General features: G+C 39.0%; 1 protein-coding gene across 2 annotated transcripts in view; it reads right to left on the bottom strand.

Annotated features, from left to right (window-relative positions):
* Positions 1 to 21,581, bottom strand: part of LOC127004387 (ragulator complex protein LAMTOR1-like) — a 39,698-nt gene that overhangs the window by 14,756 nt on the left and 3,361 nt on the right. Inside the window, exons 1-3 of one of the 2 annotated variants that reach the window (XM_050872043.1) lie at positions 18,387 to 18,564; positions 12,517 to 12,587; positions 3,996 to 4,088 (exon numbers count right to left, since the gene is read on the bottom strand). In XM_050872043.1, coding sequence (XP_050728000.1) covers positions 3,996 to 4,088; positions 12,517 to 12,587; positions 18,387 to 18,428 — 206 coding nt within the window. In that variant the 5' untranslated portion in view covers positions 18,429 to 18,564. Of the gene's footprint in view, positions 1 to 3,995; positions 4,089 to 12,516; positions 12,588 to 18,386; positions 18,565 to 21,581 lie in introns of those variants that run through there. The other variant, XM_050872034.1, reaches the window with a different exon arrangement.

The raw sequence follows: 21,581 nt of genomic DNA, 5'->3' as shown, positions 1-21,581 counted from the left end.
TTAGCAATATCCTTGATGTCCTATTAGCTCCTCTCTCACCATCATCCCCACCCCTTCGACTCCCTCCCCTCCACCACTCTCCCCTTTCCACCACATCTTGTACTTTTCTTCTCCACTTCCTATCATTCTGCTTCCTTCACGCTTAACCCTTTTGATGCTAAATACTCGCAGCGAGGAGTAGCTTAACTTGCTGGTGGTGCTAAATCCTCGCTGCGAGCGCCAGTCGCACTCAAATTTCCCGCGTATGAGTGTTCCAACACTATTTCTCACCCCACAGCATTGTCAACTCTGTGGGTTTTCCACTAAATTTGGTGGAAAATCATATCAGCCTAGCGCGGAAAAACGTGGAAAATCTACGGACGAGTAACTGGTGGATGTTGTTGTCCAATAATGCAGCATTTCTGCATAGCTTCACCTATCACCTGACTGGTTTTTTGACCAAATAGTTGTAAATTTTGAAGTTGGCAAAACTACCCTGCCAACACCCCATCAAGAGATCTACTCAGTAGTTGCCTCAATATGGCTGACCGTCGCGCACACACGAATGTACGTCTTCACAGGCAACACCACACGAACGTGCCTGTATGTTCGCAGGAGATACTAACATAACCGAATCTTATAGATCTTGGCCTCCTCTTTCCAATGGTGTTTTTTGTTTTTTAGCTGTGATGAATAGTTTTTGAGATACAGCGGTTAAAAGAGCAAGCACTAGCGTCACTTGCTGAACGTGCCTGTACATTCGCAGGAAAGGCTTACATAACCGAATCTTATAGATCTTGGCCTCCTCTTTACAATGGTGTTTTTGTGTTTTAGCTGTGATAAATAGTTTTTGAGATATAGAGGTTAAAAGAGCGAGCACTAGCGTGGTGGTGCAAAAAGCTCGCTGCGAGCGCCAGTCGCACTCCCAGGCAACACCCCCCTCAACGTGCCTATATGATCGCAGGAGAGGCTTACACAACCAAATGTTATAGATCATGGCCTCCTCTTTCCAATAGTGTTTTTGTTTTTTAGCTGTGATGAATAGTTTTTGAGATACAGCGGTTAAAAGAGACCCCCCTCCCCCTGCTGGGCTGCCCGAGTGCGCCTAGGGGGATAGTCTCGCTGCGAGCAATTAGCAATGAAAGGGTTAAATTGCACTTCCTGCACACAACAAATGTCAACCTTTCTCCTACCCAGCATCTCCACCACCTCCCTGCTTCTTCCTCTCATCATTCCCACATTCACCGTCCCTATTCTAAAGCTAAGTCCGGAGATTCTTCGCACCCCATGCCCACTCAAGGGCTGCTGGGTACTGGGGGCAATATTCTGTATTCGAGCCATACAAGTTTTTGAAGCAAAATTTTTCAGGTGCATGCCCTTGCTAACCCAACCACCTATTTTAAGTGGTGGCACTAGCCTTTGCCTAAAAGAAAAGGCAAATCCTACAAGGTAGCAGGGGGCTATGAGGTTTACCACCCACTATTTCACCCATAGCTGGGACTGGATGACCACTGACTCTGATAAAACATGAGTTCATCTGCCCTTAGAATGGTCTTGTTTTTAATCCACCTGGGGGTCCAGCACACCCTCCTCACTGGTCCAAAAAAAGAAACCAGTGGGGTCGCCGGTTTAGTCACCGACTACCCAACCATGCGGCTGGTTGTACTGGGCTACATGTTATATGAATAGTTATTGAGAAAATTCATGTAGGTGTAATTCTATTGCAAAATTTCAAGCATATTTTGCGAGTGCTTTATTCCTATTTCTACATGTACGGTTTTACTATCTGAAAAAAAAAATGAGTAAAGCCTACAAATATGGATGTTAGATTTCAAAATAATTGGAAATGAGAACTGGTGATTGGAGACAGCATTGTTTTATTTCAGCTTCACAGCGGCACAAACTCCGCCTTGCGCCATCTGCTGTTGCCAACTGAACATCCAGCCATTTTATGTTACGTTTTTTTCCATATACAGCAATACCTCGTGATTTGAACGCCTTTCAATTCGAACAATTCCCAATTCGAACACATTTATCAAACAAATTTTGTCCTCCAATTCGAATGTGCATTGCAATTCGAACACAAACAAACAGCTGCAGACGAAGCCACCAGTGTAGCCAGGTCGGTAAATGTGATACCGCAGACTCCAGTCTCAAAAACGCCAACCCGCGACTTCCATTTTTTCCCACACACTCCCTTGAAAAATAGCCCAATTGTGTGGGATAACAATGTGTATAACAGTAGTACTTACCACTATTTCAAGTAAAATGACACCAGTCAGGAAGAAAATTAAGTGACTTAATGCCTGTACCTAAACAAACTAGTGGATGGCTGTACATCAAACCTGGCCATGTTTGTTTACATCTCAAAGCAATACCCTCGAGTCTATAAGACAGACCAATTCTGGTAGGTCCCAGCAAATATTAAGTGTTTAAATTGTATTTATTTGAGTGATCTGGCCACAGGGCACAACATAAACCCATATAACTGTTAAAAAAATATGAGGATTTTGGGGCTTGGAACGGATTAATTTTTTCTACATTAATTTCAATGGGATAAATTGCTTCCTAATTCGAACATTCTCAATTCGAACAGCCCACATGAACAAATTAAGTTTGAATCACGAGGTACCACTGTATTTCTATGAATTTGTTATGTAAAGAGATATGTATTTATCATATTTACTATATACTTGAAGAAAGTGTGTAATAGAAGCATAATAACAGCATACAAAACTCTATAAATAAATTTCACATTTTTTGTGTGACATCTTGACCTCCGAGATGGGGAAATGATGCAAATATGAATCGTTGGGAAGCAACACTTTGAGTTATCACATAATATTAATATATATACATCAATGGATTTGTAATTTTCTAGATTTTATGAGGAAAAAAATAATGGAAATAAAAAATACAACCTGACATGACCCATTTCCATACCCAAACTCGACACTCTATGGGTCAAAATAAAAACATATTAATATCTTTACAATCTGAGTTATAAATTCAGAGAACAAACTTAATTTTTTGGTTCTCATAAAGGAATAACAAACATGGCCCATCTGAGATGCCAATAGTACAATGCTGCAAACTAAAAAGAAATAGATGTGATGAAATTTCTGTTGAAAATATATGGTTGAATGAAAAACCAAACAAACATTGAAAGATATCAAATAAAAAAATATAGTATTATGTGGAAAAATTCAAGCAGCAACACATATCTAATTGTTTGTAAACTAAACATGCATTTGTCGCATTATAAGGCCACTGGCATGAATTTTTTTGAGATATTAATTTATAATTTGAAATTCCCTAACTATAGGTTTGATGTTCAGCTCACTCTTCAAATAGAAAAATGATCTGCCTCCCTATAACCAGGATAAATTCAGCTTTGTTTATGGTTGTATGTTTACTTTCTACATCATTAACACTTGAATGTTTAACAGCACAAGTACAGTAGCTGTGCTGACCAGCATTGAGACCTGTAGCACATAGCAGCAGAAGCCCTGTGAACCATACAATATTAATGATGCAAAACTTTGGTGAAAAAGCTCTGTATATCAAAATATAAGTTTTAATTCTCAATTTATGCTTTTTTTTAATTTACAGAAATTTGGAATAATGTGAGTGCAAAAGTGCAGTTAGTTTTTAATTTACATTGCTTATTTAGAATAACACAATATATGCCATGAAATGAAAAGTCAGAGGTGGAACTGGAGTTGAATACAGAAAAAAAATAGAGGCAGAGTAAGAGTATTGCACAGTCTGTAAGTATAACGTACTGCAAAATATACAGACTTATCTATTTTCTGTGAAAAAAAAAGTTTGTTTTATGTCCCAGACATCCATTAAGTTTTTAACATTTTAAATCAAAAGACAGAACTCCCAGACTTTACATATATTCTTAAGTGAAAATTATGAGAATTACCTGTATCTTGAATTTTAAGATAAGTTACTACACCATTATGGCATAAGATATTATTTTTAAGCATGCAAAGATGTCTCCCACTAACCTGGCTGTGTGCTGCAAAATTTGACTTAAAACTGAATGATCATCAGATTTCTTCGTGGCAGAGGTAGAATAATGGTTTCCATAATCATTTGAGCTGAAAAAGACAATTAAGATGGCACATAAACTTACATATGATGGAAATCCTTAAATTTATAGGTATGTCTTTTGATTAATTCTTCATTTCTATTCATAATGCTTGAAAGTGACTGAAGTGAGATATGGAAATGACAGTGCGGAGGTGATGGCTGTGCAGGTACTGGTAAAAGGTGGAGAGAAGAATGACATAGTAACAGCCTATGTCCTCCCTAAAACCAAAAGTTGGAATAAAGTAAGATGTAACGCTATGCTGGAAAATACAATATGGGCACTGACAGATGAAATAAAAAATAATAAAAAGGTAATATTAACAGGAGACTTCAATTGCAAAGAAGTGAAATGGGAAGATTTTGTAACGGAGGGTGGTGAAAATATTTGGGGAAGTAAACTATTGAAGCTGGTAACAGATAACCTGATGACACAGTGGGTGCAAGGAGAAACACGGTTGAGAGGGGATGACGAACCATCAAGACTAGACCTATTTTTCACAAAAAACGTGGAGTTGGATGAAGGAGTCAATCATGAATGCCCCTTAGGAAAGAGCGACCATGAACTATTGGAGATGAAAACTTTGGAAGGATGTGAATATCAGGAAGAGGCTTATAAGGAAAAAAGGAAAAACTACGCTAAGGCAGATTACATTGAACTCAAGACTTTCTTCGGTGGGGTAGACTGGACTGATATGAAGAGGAGTACTAATATTCCAGAGAAATATGACACTTTTATGAATATATACAACAAAGGAATAGAGATATATGTTCCATTCTCCACAATAAAAACTATAGGAGAGAAAACATGGTTTGAATGTGAACATAGAAAAAAAGTTGTCTACAGTGGTTGTAGAACTTCATAAATGGAAGAAGGAAAATGACAAAGATGAAATAATTTTTGAGAAATTTTGAAGGAACAGGAACGTGAACATAAGGAACAGAAGCGTGATCGCAAGGAAGAAAGGGAGAAAGAAGGTCTTGAGACATAAGGAAAATTTAGTAAGAGAAATGGCTGGAAAAAAGAAAAGTGTGGTTATAATGGGCCTTAACCCATGGGCTTCGGCTATGGGAAAGCTGAGAAATGGCCGAGAAACGACAAAATTACACTGCATTTTGAGACTAAGTAAAGGGCATTGAACGTACATCAGAGTACTCCTCTCATAACCATAAAGCCGTTAAAAATATTTACTTTTACTCAAACTCCATTCTTTTTCGGTGGTGTTTTTTACAAAATAAACAGTCTCGTGACGCCTGGCATCTAGCCGAGAGTCGCTTGTTGTGTACTATAGAGAATTTGACAATTGATTACTGTATGGATAGCTAATTCAGTAAGCCATGACCTTACAGCACCACTTATGACAAAAAAGCCCACCTCAAGATCACTCACCCATCACAATGACCTCGGGCAATCATGGTGGGTTGCGCTATGCCACCACTGGCTACAATTAGCTCGAATTAGGTGTTTTATGGCGAGCTCTTTTTAGGGTCCACTGTACCACAGCCACGACTCGTGAAAGCCCTGAAAAGGGTCTGCCGACGTTCTCAGGTTAAGGAAGAAAAAATTTCAATAAGGAACCAAAGGGAGACCTACGAAATGAGAATGATGAGGAAATTTTTGGCAAGACTGGCCAAGTTGGGAAGACTGTCAGAGGAGATCAATGATGTAATGAGACTAGGTTGTTCTGAAGGGGGAAACAATGGACCACTGAAACTAACACTGAAATCACAGACAGCAGCAAAAGAGGCTTTAAGTAAAAGTTGGAAACTTAAAGACACAGAACAATATAAAATGACATATATAATGATATATTAGAAAAAAATCTGAGTATTGAAGACAGAGGCTAAAATGATTATTAAATAAAGCAAGGCAGAATCCCAACTGCCTTTTCACCCTTCAACTTCCTCACACCCTCTCTCAGCTCCAAAAGAGAAGGTAAAGTTTCATCTATTGGTGGAACAGCAGCCACCATCTGCAAAACAGTCAGAGGGAGCTTGGGGGCATTTCTGTGTACAGCTACCCAAAGGACTCAGTCCAACGTGCCCGCTACACTTCCACATCTGATACTATATGCCCATCTGCCATTCAGATAGTACTCGTCTGAGATGTGGATTCAGAGCGGATCTTCTACAGAGCTCAGAAGGCAAGTCTGAGGTTGCTTGCATTGAGACAACCCACAATGTCCTCAGAGAGACCTTTGACATACTTCTCCTTATCCTTCTTCAGTAGGGTTTCAGTTTATAGTCTGACATAAATATGAAGTCTGTTTTGGTTGGGCTCAGGCCTTTCCCAGTGCTGACACATCACTCTCTCATATGTCAGCTATTTTTATTTGAAATTGTGTATTAAATATTTTGTATATATTAAATAAGGCTATACAGTGCTGTGAACGTTGCATTTTAGGATAATAGCAATGAATTGTATAAATTTCATAACATGTGACAACATTGCTCTCTGATGTTGCCAGCGGACAATGTCCAAGGACGCCATGTCACATCCTCCCTCATCTCCACCAGTCAAGAAAGAACTTATTTACAATGTAAACAAGTATCTTAAAAAAAAAAAAGGGTAATAGGCTATATTTTCATGTTCAAGGGTAGGTCTGGCAACCCTGTGGCAAGAAAATACCCCGTGTGGGTCCCCCAAAAGACTTCAAAGCTGAGGCAGACTATAGTTTTATTTCACACTGATTTTATCAGTCTTTTTCTTCAACAGAATTATTTTCAGTGTAATCAGATGATAACGTAATGTCCCCATTATTTTTTTTTTATTATGTATATATATATATTTTTTTTTACATCAAAGGATGCGGCTCAAGGGCAACAAAAAGCTTTTTTTGTACGTGGTTCGACCTTCACAACTCTTGGTACGGGCCAAAGGCTCTTCGTCTCATCAACTCCCCTCCTCTTACCGACAGTCATCTACCTCTTACATTCCTCCACCATGTTGCCTCTCTTTCTATCTTCTATCGATATTTTCATGCTTTTGTGGGAGCAGCGAGTAGCGGGCTTTTTTTTTGTACTAGAGTACAAAAAAAAAAAGCCCGCTACTCGCTGCTCCCACAAAAGTAAAACATAAAGAGTAGCCAAAAGAAAGGCCAATTTTCGGTGAAGTCTTGACACACTCTTCTTGAAAGAGGTCAAGTCATAGGCAGGAGGAAATACAGATAAAGGAAGACTGTTCCCGAGTTTACCAGTGAAGGGGATGAAAGAATGGAGATGCTGGTTAACTCTTGCATAAGGGGTTTGGACAGTATAGGGATGAGCATGAGTAGAAAGCCGTGTGCAGCGGGGCCGCGGGAGGGGGGGGAGGCATGCAGTGAGCAAGTTCAGAAGAGCAGTCAGCATGAAAATATTGATAGAAGATAGAAAGAGAAGCAACATAGCGGCGGAATTGAAGAGGTAGAAGGCTTTCAGTATGAGGAGGAGAGCTGATGAGACGAAGAGCCTTAGACTCAACTCTGTCCAGAAGAGCTGTGTGAGTGGAGCCCCCCCCAACACGTGAGATGCATACTCCATACAAGGGCGGACAAGCCCCCTATATATGGAAAGCATCTGTGCGGGGGAGAAGAACTGGTGGAGATGATACAGAACACACAACCTTGAGGAAGCTGATTTAGTAAGAGAGGAAATGTGAAGTTTCCAGTTAAGAGTTTGAGCTAAGGATAGACCGAGGTTATTTAGTGTTGAGGAAGGTGACAGCTGGGTGTTGTCGAAGAATAGGGGATAGGTGTTTGGAAGATTGTGTCGAGCTGATAGGTGGAGAAACTGGGTTTTTGAGGCACTGAAGGACACAAAGTTCCTTTTACCCCAATCAGAAATGATAGCAAGGTCTGAGGGTAAGCATCCTGCAGCCTCCAGTCTGGAGTTTTGTAATTTCTGTTGAGAGGGTCTTCTGTTGAAAGAAGTTAAATAATGCAGAGTGGGTTAAGAATCTTAATAACAGGCATAAAGGAGTCAGAGGGGGGATGAGTAAATGGAGAAAGCCCAGAATCGTCCAAAGTGGAGTTGTTCAAGAAAGTTTGAGAGAAGAGTTCATCCTCAGAGATAGATGAGACGGCGGTGCTGACGTCAGGGTTAAGGAGAGGAGGGAAAGATGAAGAAGTGAAATTGGAGATGTTTTTGGCTAGGTGCCAGAAGTCGCGGGAAGAATTAGAAAAAGCAAGGTTTTGACATTTTCTATTTATGAAAGATGTTTTGGTAAGTTGAAAAATAGATCTGGCACGATTCCAGGCTGAAATATAAAGATCATGGTTAGCAGGAGTGCGAAGGCTCTGGTACATTTTGTGAGCTGCCTCTCTATCTTTGACAGCACGAGAACAAGCATGATTAAACCAATGCTTTTTAGCATGAGAAGTAGAGAAAGTACGTGGAATGTATGCCTCCATTCCAGAGACAATCACCTCAGTAATGAGATGGGCACACACAGAGGGGTCTCTACCCTGGAAGCAGCAGTCATTCCACGGGAAATTGGAAAAGTACATCCTCAGGTCGTCCCACTGAGCTGAAGCAAAATGCCAGAAGCATCGCCTCTTTGGTGGGTCCAGAGGATGTACAGGAGCGATTGGACAGGATACAGAAATAAGGTTGTGATCGGAGGAGCCCGAGCCCAATGGAGAGCAGTTTGACAGAGTAAGCAGAAGGGTTAGAGATAAGGAAGAGGTCTAGTATGTTGGGCCGGTCTCCCGGACGGTCGGGAATACGTGTAGGGTGCTGAACCAACTGCTCTAGGTCGTTGAGGAGAGCAAAGTTGTAGGCTTGTTCACCAGGCTGGTCAGTGAAAGAGGATGAAAGCCAAAGCTGGTGGTGAACACTGAAATCTCACAAGATGGAGATTTCAGCGAAGGGAGAGTGGGTAAAGATGTGCTCCACTTCAGAGTTCAAGTAGTCAAAGAATTTTACATAGTTAGTAGAGTTAGGTGAGAGCTAAACAGCACAGATGTATTTAGTAATAGAATGATGGTGCTAGATGGTGGAAAATTCAGAAGAGTCAAGGTCATGGGCACGAGAGCATGTGATGTCATTGCGCACGTAGGCGCAACATCCAGCTTTGGATTGAAATTTAGGATAGAGATTGTAGGAGGGAACAGAGTAGAGATTGCTGTCAGTATTATTAATTTTGCAGTTTTATTTTTATGTTAAAAAATCCCCAAGGAAATCAAGGGTCAGAATTGAATGAAACTTGTAGGTTTTGCAATTTACATAGCCCCACACATAACACTAAATCATCAGATCATTAATATATGAATGTCACCAGATGATTTTGAATCTTTATTAATGATTTTATTGATATGAAAATATTTTGGAAAGCCAAGACCACTGTATAGATAAGTGCTATGGTCCAAAAGTCACTCTACCTCCCCCCCACACCTTCCAAACTGGATTTTTAAACCAATCTCCTCCTACAAGTTTTATTGTACAGTCATGTGCTTCACATATAAGAAAGGTCATATGTACTGTGGTCCTTGGTGGAACTGATTTTTTTCAATAATGGGTTTAAATTTCATAGCTTTTTACTTAACCCTTGGAGTACGGGTGGAGATATATTTCTCTGGATGCTGTGCACGGGGAAAACTTAGGCATTTAAAAGAGGTGGAAATGGTGTCTTTCTTCTTTGCAATAATTATATATTCATCTAGTATATATGGTGGTGTAATAAAACTTCTCTCCTAATAATAATAAAGAAGTTATGACAGCCGAAAATATTGCGCATTTTCTCGTGGCCGTGACGTGTCACGTGGAAGCACACACACACACTCTCTCTCTCTCTCTCTCTCTCTCTCTCTCTCTCTCTCTCTCTACTTGCTCCTCCCTCCTCTGTCAATGTCACTACCATAGCAGTCATCAGGGTCACTGTCACTTTGATTCACCCGCGCTCTACTTCCGCCCGGAGCAGAGGAACTGCTTGACGCGTCACGAGACATGACAGATGTATTCCGAACAAAAGTGGAAAATGATCTGTGGCCTTCGGTAGGGCGCGCGCTGAGACGAACGAGAGTGTGTACGGATGCCAGATGCCTCCACCATTCTTCTGAGTCAAGAACTGGCGGTATATTTGAAACGTAGGGAGCGTAGAGTGTGATGATTATCTATATGATCCTCGTACGGATGGGGCGTGTGGCAGCGCACTTATATATACGATCGCCGTAATCTAAGGGTTAAGATGTCAAGATTTTGGCAAAAAATTGAAAGAGATTTGTTTATATTTTTGTTACCAAATTTTAAAATAATGCATTATTACATTGCAGCACTAGCCTTCTGTTATTGCCAAGTTTTTGTTTCATTGAAATTAATGACTAAATGGCTGAGGGGATAGATTTCAAAGATAAAGAAATAATGCATTGAGAAATGGCCTGTTAACCCTTTCACGCACCGCGACGCGATTCAAGTCAAAACAGAATCGTCTACATCAACTTTTGACTTGAATCACATCAAAAACTTTAAAAATTTGCCAAAAATAAAGTATCATTCAGAATCACGTCAAAGTTTTTTGTGTCATAGATCCAAGCTAGACCTATAAAATAAACTATTTGTCAACTCTCTCATGCCGTTGGATTTGAAGGGATAATTGCCCATGATTTAGTTGCCTCTCAGCAGGCAGCCTGTGAGCGCGACTGTCGGGGCTTTAAATTGTTTTATTCAAAGTTGGGTAAACTTTGCTATATATTTGCATTTCTTGATAATTTTTTTCTTTCATAAGGCAGAATAATCTCTTCCAAAACCAATGATCTATAATAATGCCAGGAAAAAAGAATACTCATGAGCGAAATCAATAACATGATAAAAAATTTCGCCACCATTCCGCGAGGCCCCCTAAGGAGCCCCAGACGGATGTCGCAGTGGAAAGAGTAACTTATTAAACTTTTGGTGCGTGAAAGAGTTCAAATTTTGAAATCTTTTCAATGCTGCTTTCTCTGTCTATAAGTTTGGTTTCTATATGTCATTAGATGCATTTTTCTATCCCCTTTTCATATCAAAATAATTAATTACAGTTTTTCCTTATTATCAACATGCAAGACTAATTGAAGGTCAGAAAGAAATTGTTATTTTAGGCCTCGGCCCCCCTTTCAGTATTATCTCTTTCGAGAAGGTGTTTAGAGTTGTTCCTCTTTAGTGACAAGTTTTTAGAACTCTCCTGCACCATATGGGGAGGCGGTGGCTGAGTGGTTAGCATGTGGACATGGTGAGCCCGAGGACATAGAGTGGACTAAGTTCAAGTCCCCACCAAAACACGCTGATTTTTCAAGTCATTATTGAGTGGCGGAAGATCACCCACATGCTGTATGGATGTTCAATCAACCTTAATTTCACCGGCTTCGGTCAAGAGGAGCACCGGGGGGCAGCATGGGCCAAGCAAGAGTCATATATACATCACGGCAGCCACTATAAATAAAATTAGCCCCTCAAGAAAGCCTACCGGCTCTACAGGCAGCACAAAAAAAAAAAAAAATAAATAAATAAATGCTGTGGTATACTGCTTCTTCTTGGGCCTTACTGTCTTCCTGCTCAGTGTGTGTCTTCTGCGGTCTATGTCGTGGAGACACAAAGATTTCAGAGGGACTTTTGAACAAGTATTCATTGCAAAGTTGTGGTCTAACACTGCTGTGGATGAAACAAAGTTGATTCTTGACAGGCCAGGAAACTCATATTTATAAGCTCAAGCCCACATCTTTAAATTAAAACTTTCAATCACATTTTGTGTTAGACCTCTAAGAAGTATCTCCAGCAGGTCTATTGTTGATAAAGCTTCTCTCTTGCAACAGAAAGTTGCCTCTTCTTTTCTGATATTTAAGGTATTTTGGTAAGCCTTTTGCATGTTCTGGTGTGCAGGTTGGTTGTAAAACAGCAGGTGGAGTTGTGGATGAGATGTAGGAACCTTACTTTTCTCTTTTGAGCCTACACACTCACTACTGCTCTATAAAAACACTACACTCACCCAGTGACCAACATGGGAGTCTAATTTGCCAAGTAGAGCTATGTTGTGAAACATATATAAAAAAATGCAGTTTATTGCAACAAACTTTGTGAATACTATTTTGCAAGACAAAAAAATACAGTCGAGAATATATTTCAGGCCATAACTCAGCAGATGTAGTGAATATAAATGTAAAACTTCATCATGGTGTTGCCAGAATGTGTAGTTATGCCTGGAAAATTTTCCTTATAGACATAGTGTTAATTTGACTCCCCCTCCTCCCTCAACCAGTCACTCCACTAAAGCCACCCTGTTGGAGCAGTGGTGCTGATGCAAGTGTATTGCATGTATATGTAACAGCATTTTCTGGATTGCTTGACTCACTTTTTCAAAACAATGTTTGTCGATGAAAAAAAAAAAGTTTCATTAAAGCTGTTTATTGTTGATCTTACTGGTTGATTTCTGTTACCCATTCTATTGAGGTAATAAATATAAATATATATAAAAACCTGGGAAAAATTTACCTTGTGGTGACTTGATTGTTGTTGCTTACAGGATCATTCAGTAATCGAGTCCTCTCATTGACCTCCCCATCCTGGAAGCATGTACTTTGATAAAATCTCCAGTACTCCCAATTCCAATTATCCAGATGATAATCAAAATTGTACATAAAAGGTCAATTCAGCACAAATAAACTCAAGATTGTGTTTAACATGAGACCCTGAATAAGGAAATCATAATTAATTTTGCACAAACATTTTCCATTCATAACTATAATTTGTTGCTCTGAGTGACTGTGAGGTAAGTCAGTCTAATATGGGTCTAAGAAACAGGCGTGTAAAACATCTGCAATTATGTGTGGAGTAACATAAATAATAAGAGTACAGCAAGTGGAAGATTGTGATTATTAATTTTTCAGTATTACTCCAGTCCGTGACCAGCTTCACTCAGGTGGTCAACACTATTTTTTCTTATAGATCTCAACTTGCTCTTCAACATTTCTAAATACAATTTCTGTCATAAATTACTCATGTATGTTATTCTTGAAAAAAAAATAATAATAAATAAAATAAAAAATAAAATCACTAACATGCAGCGTGGGTCAATTGAAGTGACCCCATAGCAGGGGGGGTTCAAGGAGAAGTATTAGGTTATTCTTAATTAAATTTGTCAATGAGTTAATTTAGATATTAAATTATAACCTGTTTCATCATGCCTAGTGGCGCCCTGCTGCGGCGGTGACTGGCAAGAACTGGCAACTCAGAGTGAAGTTGGTGAAAGACTGCAAATTTACCGATTTTTCCCCATCAGATTGAGAGTTTTCCTAAAAGTAAATGCAATACCTTCTTCCCTCATCACTGTCTCAAATTAATTATGAATTAAGTCATGGATCTTTTCACCCTAGCAACAAACTTTCTTCCAGAATTAGGAATAAGCAACATATAAAAAAAAAAATCACCTATACTAAAAATATCACTGGATTTGAAATACTTCCTTCTCTCTCAGGTGTCTCAACAAATATGGTTGCCATTTGAATAGTAAGTCCCTGAACTCACTATGCCATGCAAAAATCAACCTTCCTTCAGCATTAGAAATAAACAATGGATGTTTGTGCAGCAAATAAGATCAACTCTGCACTAAAACCTACAGATTTAATATACTATGCCAAGTATCCTATGCAGTGTTAAAGCTACTTACAAGGTAAGTGAAGAGGAATTGTCAAGCAGATGAACCTTAAAAGATGTTACCAAAAATAAAAAGAACTGGAATAAATATGAAGAAAAGAGAGGTACAGAGGACTCTTGTCCATAATTACTAGAAATCGGAAAAAAAATGTTGCCATTGAGACCACTTTAGTTTTTTTTTTTATGATACTTTTTCACCAACATATGTGATGGAAACATTAAAATACGATTTTTCTCATGACTTTATTTCACTGAAAAATGCATGAAAATAAAATTAAAAAATCAATACTTATCAAATCCCTGTGGGAAGTCAGGGGTGAATTTACCCAGGATATATTGGTATTTTAGGACACTAGCATTGTAATAAATTATCTCAACTCTGTCATCTGCAGCAAAGTACATATATAAGTTAACAAAAAACAAAGAAAAAAGTACTACAAAATAAATAAATAGAAAGTGAATAGGAACACATAATTTTCTGTATTAACCATTGATTCTCTCTGAGTTGAAATTCTGACTTCAAACTTGTATATAGAAACATAAAAATAACTCAGACTGCTTAGCAATTGTAGAAACAATTTGTAATCATGATCTTTTTCAGATTTTTCCACAAGACTGTCCACTGATGAGTCAGACTGACAGCGGTATTCTAGTCTTCTTATCTGTGTCAAATAATTTTATTTACAAACTATTTAAGTATCAGTCACATGAAGAGGATAACATTTTTTTATGCCGTTGATGCAGTATACGGATTTCCGTTACTCCTGGCATCACTCACCCATATCTTTTAACTTCTAATTGAATTGTGAAAAAATGGAGAAGAGTACATATAAGGTACTAATGAGTATAAGTGATAACGACCAATTACATTGGTACTGTGGTAGTTGCAATGTGAGGATTCTTGGAATTTCATGTGATTTGGAAGCTGCTCAAAAGCTTGTTGCACAACTTGAAGACCTAACAATAAAGCAGCATACTAGAATTGCTGAACTTGAAAATACTATTGCTGATAATGGTTATGCTACTGGCCAAGGAGTTGAGGGTAAATTAAAAACTTGTCAAGGAAAATTGATGTACTTAATGGGACAATTTCTACTCTCACATGCTCTAATGACAATAAAGGAACATATGCTGACAGGATTAAGAAGAATCTGCTTGTTATCAAATCCCAGGAACCAACTACAGTACCCTCTCGAGTTTCGCATTATCCAAGTTTTGCGATCCTCGAGTTTCGCGGTTAGTCCTAAATTCTTACCATCCCGACTTTCGCGCTGCTTTGACGTGTACGGGTCACGTTTACTTACCATCGGCGTCACGCATGCTACCTTAAAAGGTAGTATCACACTGGACATTTTCCTCCAAACATTGTGGCTATGGCAAGAGAGAGAGAGAGAGAGAGAGAGAGAGAGAGAGAGAGAGAGAGAGAGAGAGAGAGAGAGAGAGACTTGTTAACACGTAAACCGCGTTTGAACTTCCCGCCGCTTCCTCCCTGTCGCGTTTGGTTCAACTCGGCGCGGCTTCAATACCATGCGAGCCCCCCGACTCGATAGGAGGTGTGTAGCTTCACTCTGGTTATAAGCCCCTCTCGTGAAAGGTGAGATAGAGGATAAAAACAAAGAGAAAGGAGAAGGGTGTGGGGAGGTAGGGTCAGAAAGGAGTCAGGTCAGGGCTTTGGTCAGGACATGACCTGACTCAGGTCAGGTTAAATATCCAACTCTTCAAATGCTGGATTGCGCACTTTCAGTTCTGCCACCCCAAGACTGTACAATAAACTCCCTCTTGACATTAGAAGAACAAAGGATCTCTCCAAATTTAAGAAAGAACTAAAAACTTTTCTGTTCTCTGACTGCTACGACATATAAACATTGACAATTAACATGGCATATAAGTTGTGAATAATATTGAAAATTTCATGAATTAAAATATGTGGGTCCTGCAGAGCGCTTTGGCAGAAGTGGGACCAGATAAACAAGAAACACAAGCAATAAGTAAGAATAATTAGTAGACATGAAACAGACTACTGAAATACCAGCCATGAAGTTTTCAACAGGGATCTGGTAAAAATGTCATGTTTGGGCCATTTTATGTAAATATACAGCAGAAACCGCGATTTAGTTTTTTTTTTTTCTTATGTAAATTACTTTTATGTGAAAAAAAAATTATGTACTTTAAATATTTTTCTGATCTCTAATAATTACCATTGCTGGTGTAGTCTATCTTTTTAGATAAATTCTGTCCTTTGAGCTGCTAATGACAGACAGGTTTTTTTTATTGTATACATAGGCATGACACACCCTCCAATGAAATTTCAATGCCTCAATTCAGTGTACTGTTAACCTTTACACTGCCAAGCTGCTGTTCGTGCGCGCATCTCACACGCCACAAACCTTCCCGATCTTCCAGTCATAACCGCACCCTCTTTTCATCCACATATTTATATTCTGTGAAGTTCCTGTACATGAAACTGTATTATATTTTGTAGTACAATACCTATAGTTAGGCATATGAATACAATTTACTTTATACCTTATGCACATGACGAACATATTTTCTGAAAAATAATAATAGCAATGTTTAGCCTAATTTATGTGTGTTTCATATACATTATTTCCCTATGTAGGCTACTCTCTCTCTAAAAAAGGGTGCATATTTCATCATCAATACAGTACTTCATTGTTATGTTACATAATCAAACATAATAATGGAGCACTGTAATTTTGAGGAGCGTCAATGTAGAATTTGTTTCCTGCTCAGTGTGTGTGTGTGTGTGTGTGTGTGTGTGTGTTTACAACATAATATAGTAATTGTGTTTCCACCTTTTCGGATTACCTAAACTCTGATAATATTATCGTGTTCAGGAGAATTTTATGTGTCAGCTGTTATTTTTTACTTCTTCAACGCCTTGGTAATTCTGTAAAAATAATCCAAATGAAGTAAAGCTTGGTAAACATTTATAACAACCGCTTTGACCTATTTTTATACTCGCCTTATGTTATTTATATTTGTGAATTTGAAGTTTATTCATTACAGTTTCAGTGCACTACCATCCTAAATTTATTGATGAAAGAAAGAAGTAATTATTACGCGAGATAGGTGAACCACAGATAATACTGAAAACTTGAAGTGCGGAAAGTCCAGCGGATGGAAGGTGAGAAGGGACGCACTGAAGTTATCCTTCCACCTCGGAATAGATTGCAAACGTACATGTTGCCGTACATAAGAGATGAAATTGCCGTGTCAGAGCTTATTCTGTCAAACATTTATTGGTACAGAGAACAACAAACACATCGACCCCAGAAAAGTTGGAGCTATTTAGTGAAACATGCCATTGGGATCTGTTATGCAACTTCCTCACTAAATAGCTACAAACTTTTCTGGGGTCAATGTGTTTGTTGTGTATATGTAGCATTAAATGTTTGACAGAATATGCTCTGACACGGCAATTTCATCTCTTATGTACGACAACACATTTGCAATCTATTTCAAGTTGAAGGAATAACTTACAGTGCGTCCCTTCTCGCCTTCCCTCCGCGAGGCGTCTCGGGAGAAGTTTCAGCTGTGTACGAAGACAATGGTTAGGATATATATAAATATATAAATATGTGAATAAATTATGCTGCCTAGTTTATTGTAATTGTTGTAGAATGATAAAATGTGCTTGTTTATATATCATATGACTGAAGGATAAAGTACATTCCTACTGGAGAGGTAATTCAAAATAATATAATATCCAATAGCCTAATCTCGCTCGTGACGACATCATCAAAAGTAGCTTTATGTAAAGTTCATTCTTTTACAGACTATCCATTACTAACAAGCATATAAGGTTTCGAATTATGAAGTTTAATTATTGAGGATGGTTACCTATGAAAAAAATAAACGCACAGTGATGGAACAAAATAAAGGGTGTGTGAAAAGCCGCCCGGGTGGCTCATGGCAGTCTACTATAGTCCGGCAAATCTTGTGGCAGCTCTGACGTAGACAGCCCGCTAGACCCTGTTGCCACGTCTCCAACTGACCTTGCACACCATGCCTCTCTCTCTCTCTCTCTCTCTCTCTCTCTCTCTCTCTCATGCACACACAGAGAGAGAGAGAGAGAGAGAGAGAGAGAGAGAGAGAGAGAGAGAGAGAGTGTGTGTGTGTGTGTGAGAAGTGAGAGAGAGACACAGGGGGAGAGAGAGAGAAGGGTGTGAGAGGCACGGTACGCAAGGTAAGTTGGAGACATAGCACCAGTGTCTAGCGGGCTGTCTACGTCAGAGCCGCCACTTAAGATTTGCCGGACTATAGCCAAGCCACCCGGGCGGCTCCGGCACTATGAGGGTTAAATATCTTTAGTAAGTGTTGGCCTGTCTGGCATGCTCTGATAATGCAGGGCCAGCCAGGTAAGCATGAGTGTTACTCTTAATGAAATGCCTTTTTTCCTCATCGGTGTCTTGACATGAGACAACGGTTGAGTCACGAAAGTCTGGACTAACCATCACAAGTAATAAACCTCCTTCCAATGCCTCTAATAAACGAGTACAACCCCCGACAGGAATAATTACACCACGTACTGTAAGTGTCACTGACTCAAGCACCTCCTTTTTCTCATGCGTCTCAACGAAATGCGGTTCGTGGTTGAGTCATGATTTCTGCCCTGCCATTCCAAGCTGCCAACCCTCCTCTACCCTTACTGACACACGCTTAGTGACCTCCGCCTCGCCGCTGACCTGAGAGAGGTTTTCCTGTTCGGTGCTGCAGCAACACCCCATCAGGGAGGTGTGTTTATTGGTATTCCGAGGTGGTGCGACGTCTAGTGGAGTGGGTCATATGACTTGTGACGATCAGCCCTTCCACAGGACATATTCCCGGCCAATGAGCTGCCAGGGCACTCCCTCGCCGACCAATGGCAAGCACGTTCTGCCTCCAGCCAATCAGGGCACGCACATGACAAAACAACAAGTGAGCTCACGTATAAACTTACGATTTTAACCAGCACATACGACAAAATATCATTCAAAGTAGGCAAAGGAGTAACACCAGAGATCAATATAAAAAAATTGAATTCGACAAGGATGCACTGGCTCATATCAATCAATCAGTCCTACAGATAATCATGTAGCTACAATGTTGCCTGGGGGTTGGAATGGCAGGTTCCTCCCTTCTTCTTTTATGTATACCTGCAACAATAAACTATATCAATTAATCAATCAATCACTATATATATATATATATATATATATATATATATATATATATATATATATATATATATATATATATATATATATATATATATATATATATATATATATATATATATATATATATATATATATATATATATATATATATATATATATATATATATATATATATATATATATATATATATATATATATATATATATATATATATATATATATATATATATATATATATATATATATATATATATATATATATATATATATATATATATATATATAATCAACGAACTGGAAAGGAAGGAATTAAATGGGCTATAAAGATTAATTAAGGGTTTATTATTGCAAAGGTACACAACAAAGGAGAATTAAGGGAGGAACATGCCATCCCGACCCCCAGGCAATAGTGTGATTGTACAACTATATCCGTACAGGTAGCCTATACCACCATGGAGCTAAATAAGTAGCTACAACGGTAGGGGACAATATATTAAATATAAACCGTAGCTGTGATGAGATCAATTGGGGGACTGCACCCAGAAGAAAAAAAATGAGACTCTTAATTAAAGGAAGTCAGTGAGAAATATGAATTGAAGCTAAACAAAGAAAAAGAGTAATTTCACAATTTTCAATGAAAGGGAAGACACTCAAGAAATAGAATTTAAGAGACACAGAGGAAACAAAATATTAAGTTTGTGGGGCAGAAAGGGATCAGGACTTAGCACAGCACACTTTTGTTACATTTTCCACCTCTGACTCACGCCGCCGCCAAGGGACGCGATAAGAAAATCAATCACCTTTTGTTGATAACCCTGAAAGGAGTCAGAGGAGATAAAGCTGCAGCAACCTTACGGTACATAGAGGATAAGCAGGAGATAATAGGAAAACCTTTATTTGAGTTTAAAACAATGGAAGAACCAGACGATTAAGTAAAGGACCTAATATACAAATTTTAGAAGATAAGGAACAAAATTGAAATAAAGGAATTCGGATGAGGAGTATGATATGCAAAATAAAACAATTAAGAATATGCAGAAAAGTAACCCAAATGCGCACACGCACACTCGCACTCACTCACGCACACGCTCGCACGCAAAAAGAGTGATTTTCAGGAGGACGTTTGAAGACAAGGGGTAGCGTTGCAAAGACAATAATATACCCCGCGACATCATCTGATGGTTCACAGTCAGGCAAGATTAAAAATAGAATGAGTGTTACTCGCTATAAACCATTTTTTGCCTGCAATAAAAAACATTGCTTTATACACTACATATCGGGGCCACAGGGGGTCTAGCGGGTAAAGACTTTTAATAAACTGCTTTAATAGCTAATCGGGGAGCCTGCAGACTTTTATAATCTCGTAGGACAACTGTTGGTGAGGGTGGTTGTGCTTCCATTAGCACGTACTGGGCTTATTAATAATGCCAGAATAGACCTTTATAATTATCTTCCGCTTTGAGTTAGGTGTTATTAGGCTATATCCCTCATTGTCTGTCTGTGTTGGAGTAACATATTGTCACCAAATTCATGCAAGATTACCAGATAGTTTACTCTTGCTATGAAGTTGTCCGTGTTTTATTTCATAGGGGCTTGTAAAGTTGTGCAAGACCGTCATAATTACCGTCCACTGAAGAAGACGCCCACTGGATGCGAGATCATCTGTAATATGGCACGTATTAAAGGTAAGGTAAAGGTGGGTGCATACGCTATAGCTGCGCGTGGCTGCGGTGCTCATCTCCGACCCGCTGGCCCTTTTTGCTGGTAGTTAAACAATTTTATACTAAATCATCACCTTGTGGCGAGGAATATCATCTTAGTTCATGATAATTATTATTGTATCCCGGTTGTAATCGCAGACGCGCCATATTTTGCGAAATAGTGAAAATGTGAAGTGCTTCAAGTAGAACGTGTAGTTCTTCACAAGAGAAAGGCAAGTGGGTAAGGAGACGTACCATTGTAAAGTTATTAACAATGTGGTACTCAGAGAGGAGGTCTACTCTTGCATGAAGTGTACACAACCAAAGTTACTGTTATCCATGCCATCACATTGAACATGAACATCATCATGATGAGGAAAAGTTGGAAATCATTGAATGAAATTGGTCTGCATGATGATATGATATAAAAAAACAATTAGTTGGCTTAGTAACATTTTCAATTTCTGTATGAGTCTTATATGAGGGCATAAGGTAATATGATTATGAATGTAGGAAAGGTTGCCGAATCAAGATATAGGTCGCGGTCTGGCATTGATGTTGGAGGGGCTGGCCTAGCAACACCTACAGGTGTGATGCATACTAACCACTCCCGCCTTGAGACCCTTCAAGGCAGTCCCTGCTTCAAGGGTCTCTACTCCCGCCCATCCACGAGTCTTCACGCTCCGCTGCCTCCCACGTGCTGCTGCTGCTGTCCACTGCTGTCAATGCCGCGACGCCCACACCAACACCTACACATATTACGGAGGCCATCTATATATATATATATATATATATATATATATATATATATATATATATATATATATATATATATATATATATATATATATATATATATGTGTGTGTGTGTGTGTGTGTGTGTTCCTACATACAGAATACAGCGATCACACGTCAAACAAGCATTGACACCATTGAGGGATAGAAATAACTGGAGGTAGAATACCTCCATAAATGACACTGACCAACATGCAACATTTTGATGATGAGTGGCAGTGCATG

The sequence above is a fragment of the Eriocheir sinensis genome, chromosome 3, assembly GCF_024679095.1.
Source record: "Eriocheir sinensis breed Jianghai 21 chromosome 3, ASM2467909v1, whole genome shotgun sequence".
Classification (NCBI taxonomy): Eukaryota; Metazoa; Arthropoda; class Malacostraca; order Decapoda; family Varunidae; genus Eriocheir; species Eriocheir sinensis.
Note: the sequence above shows the minus strand (reverse complement) of the source record. Positions and strands in the feature narration are given on the sequence as shown.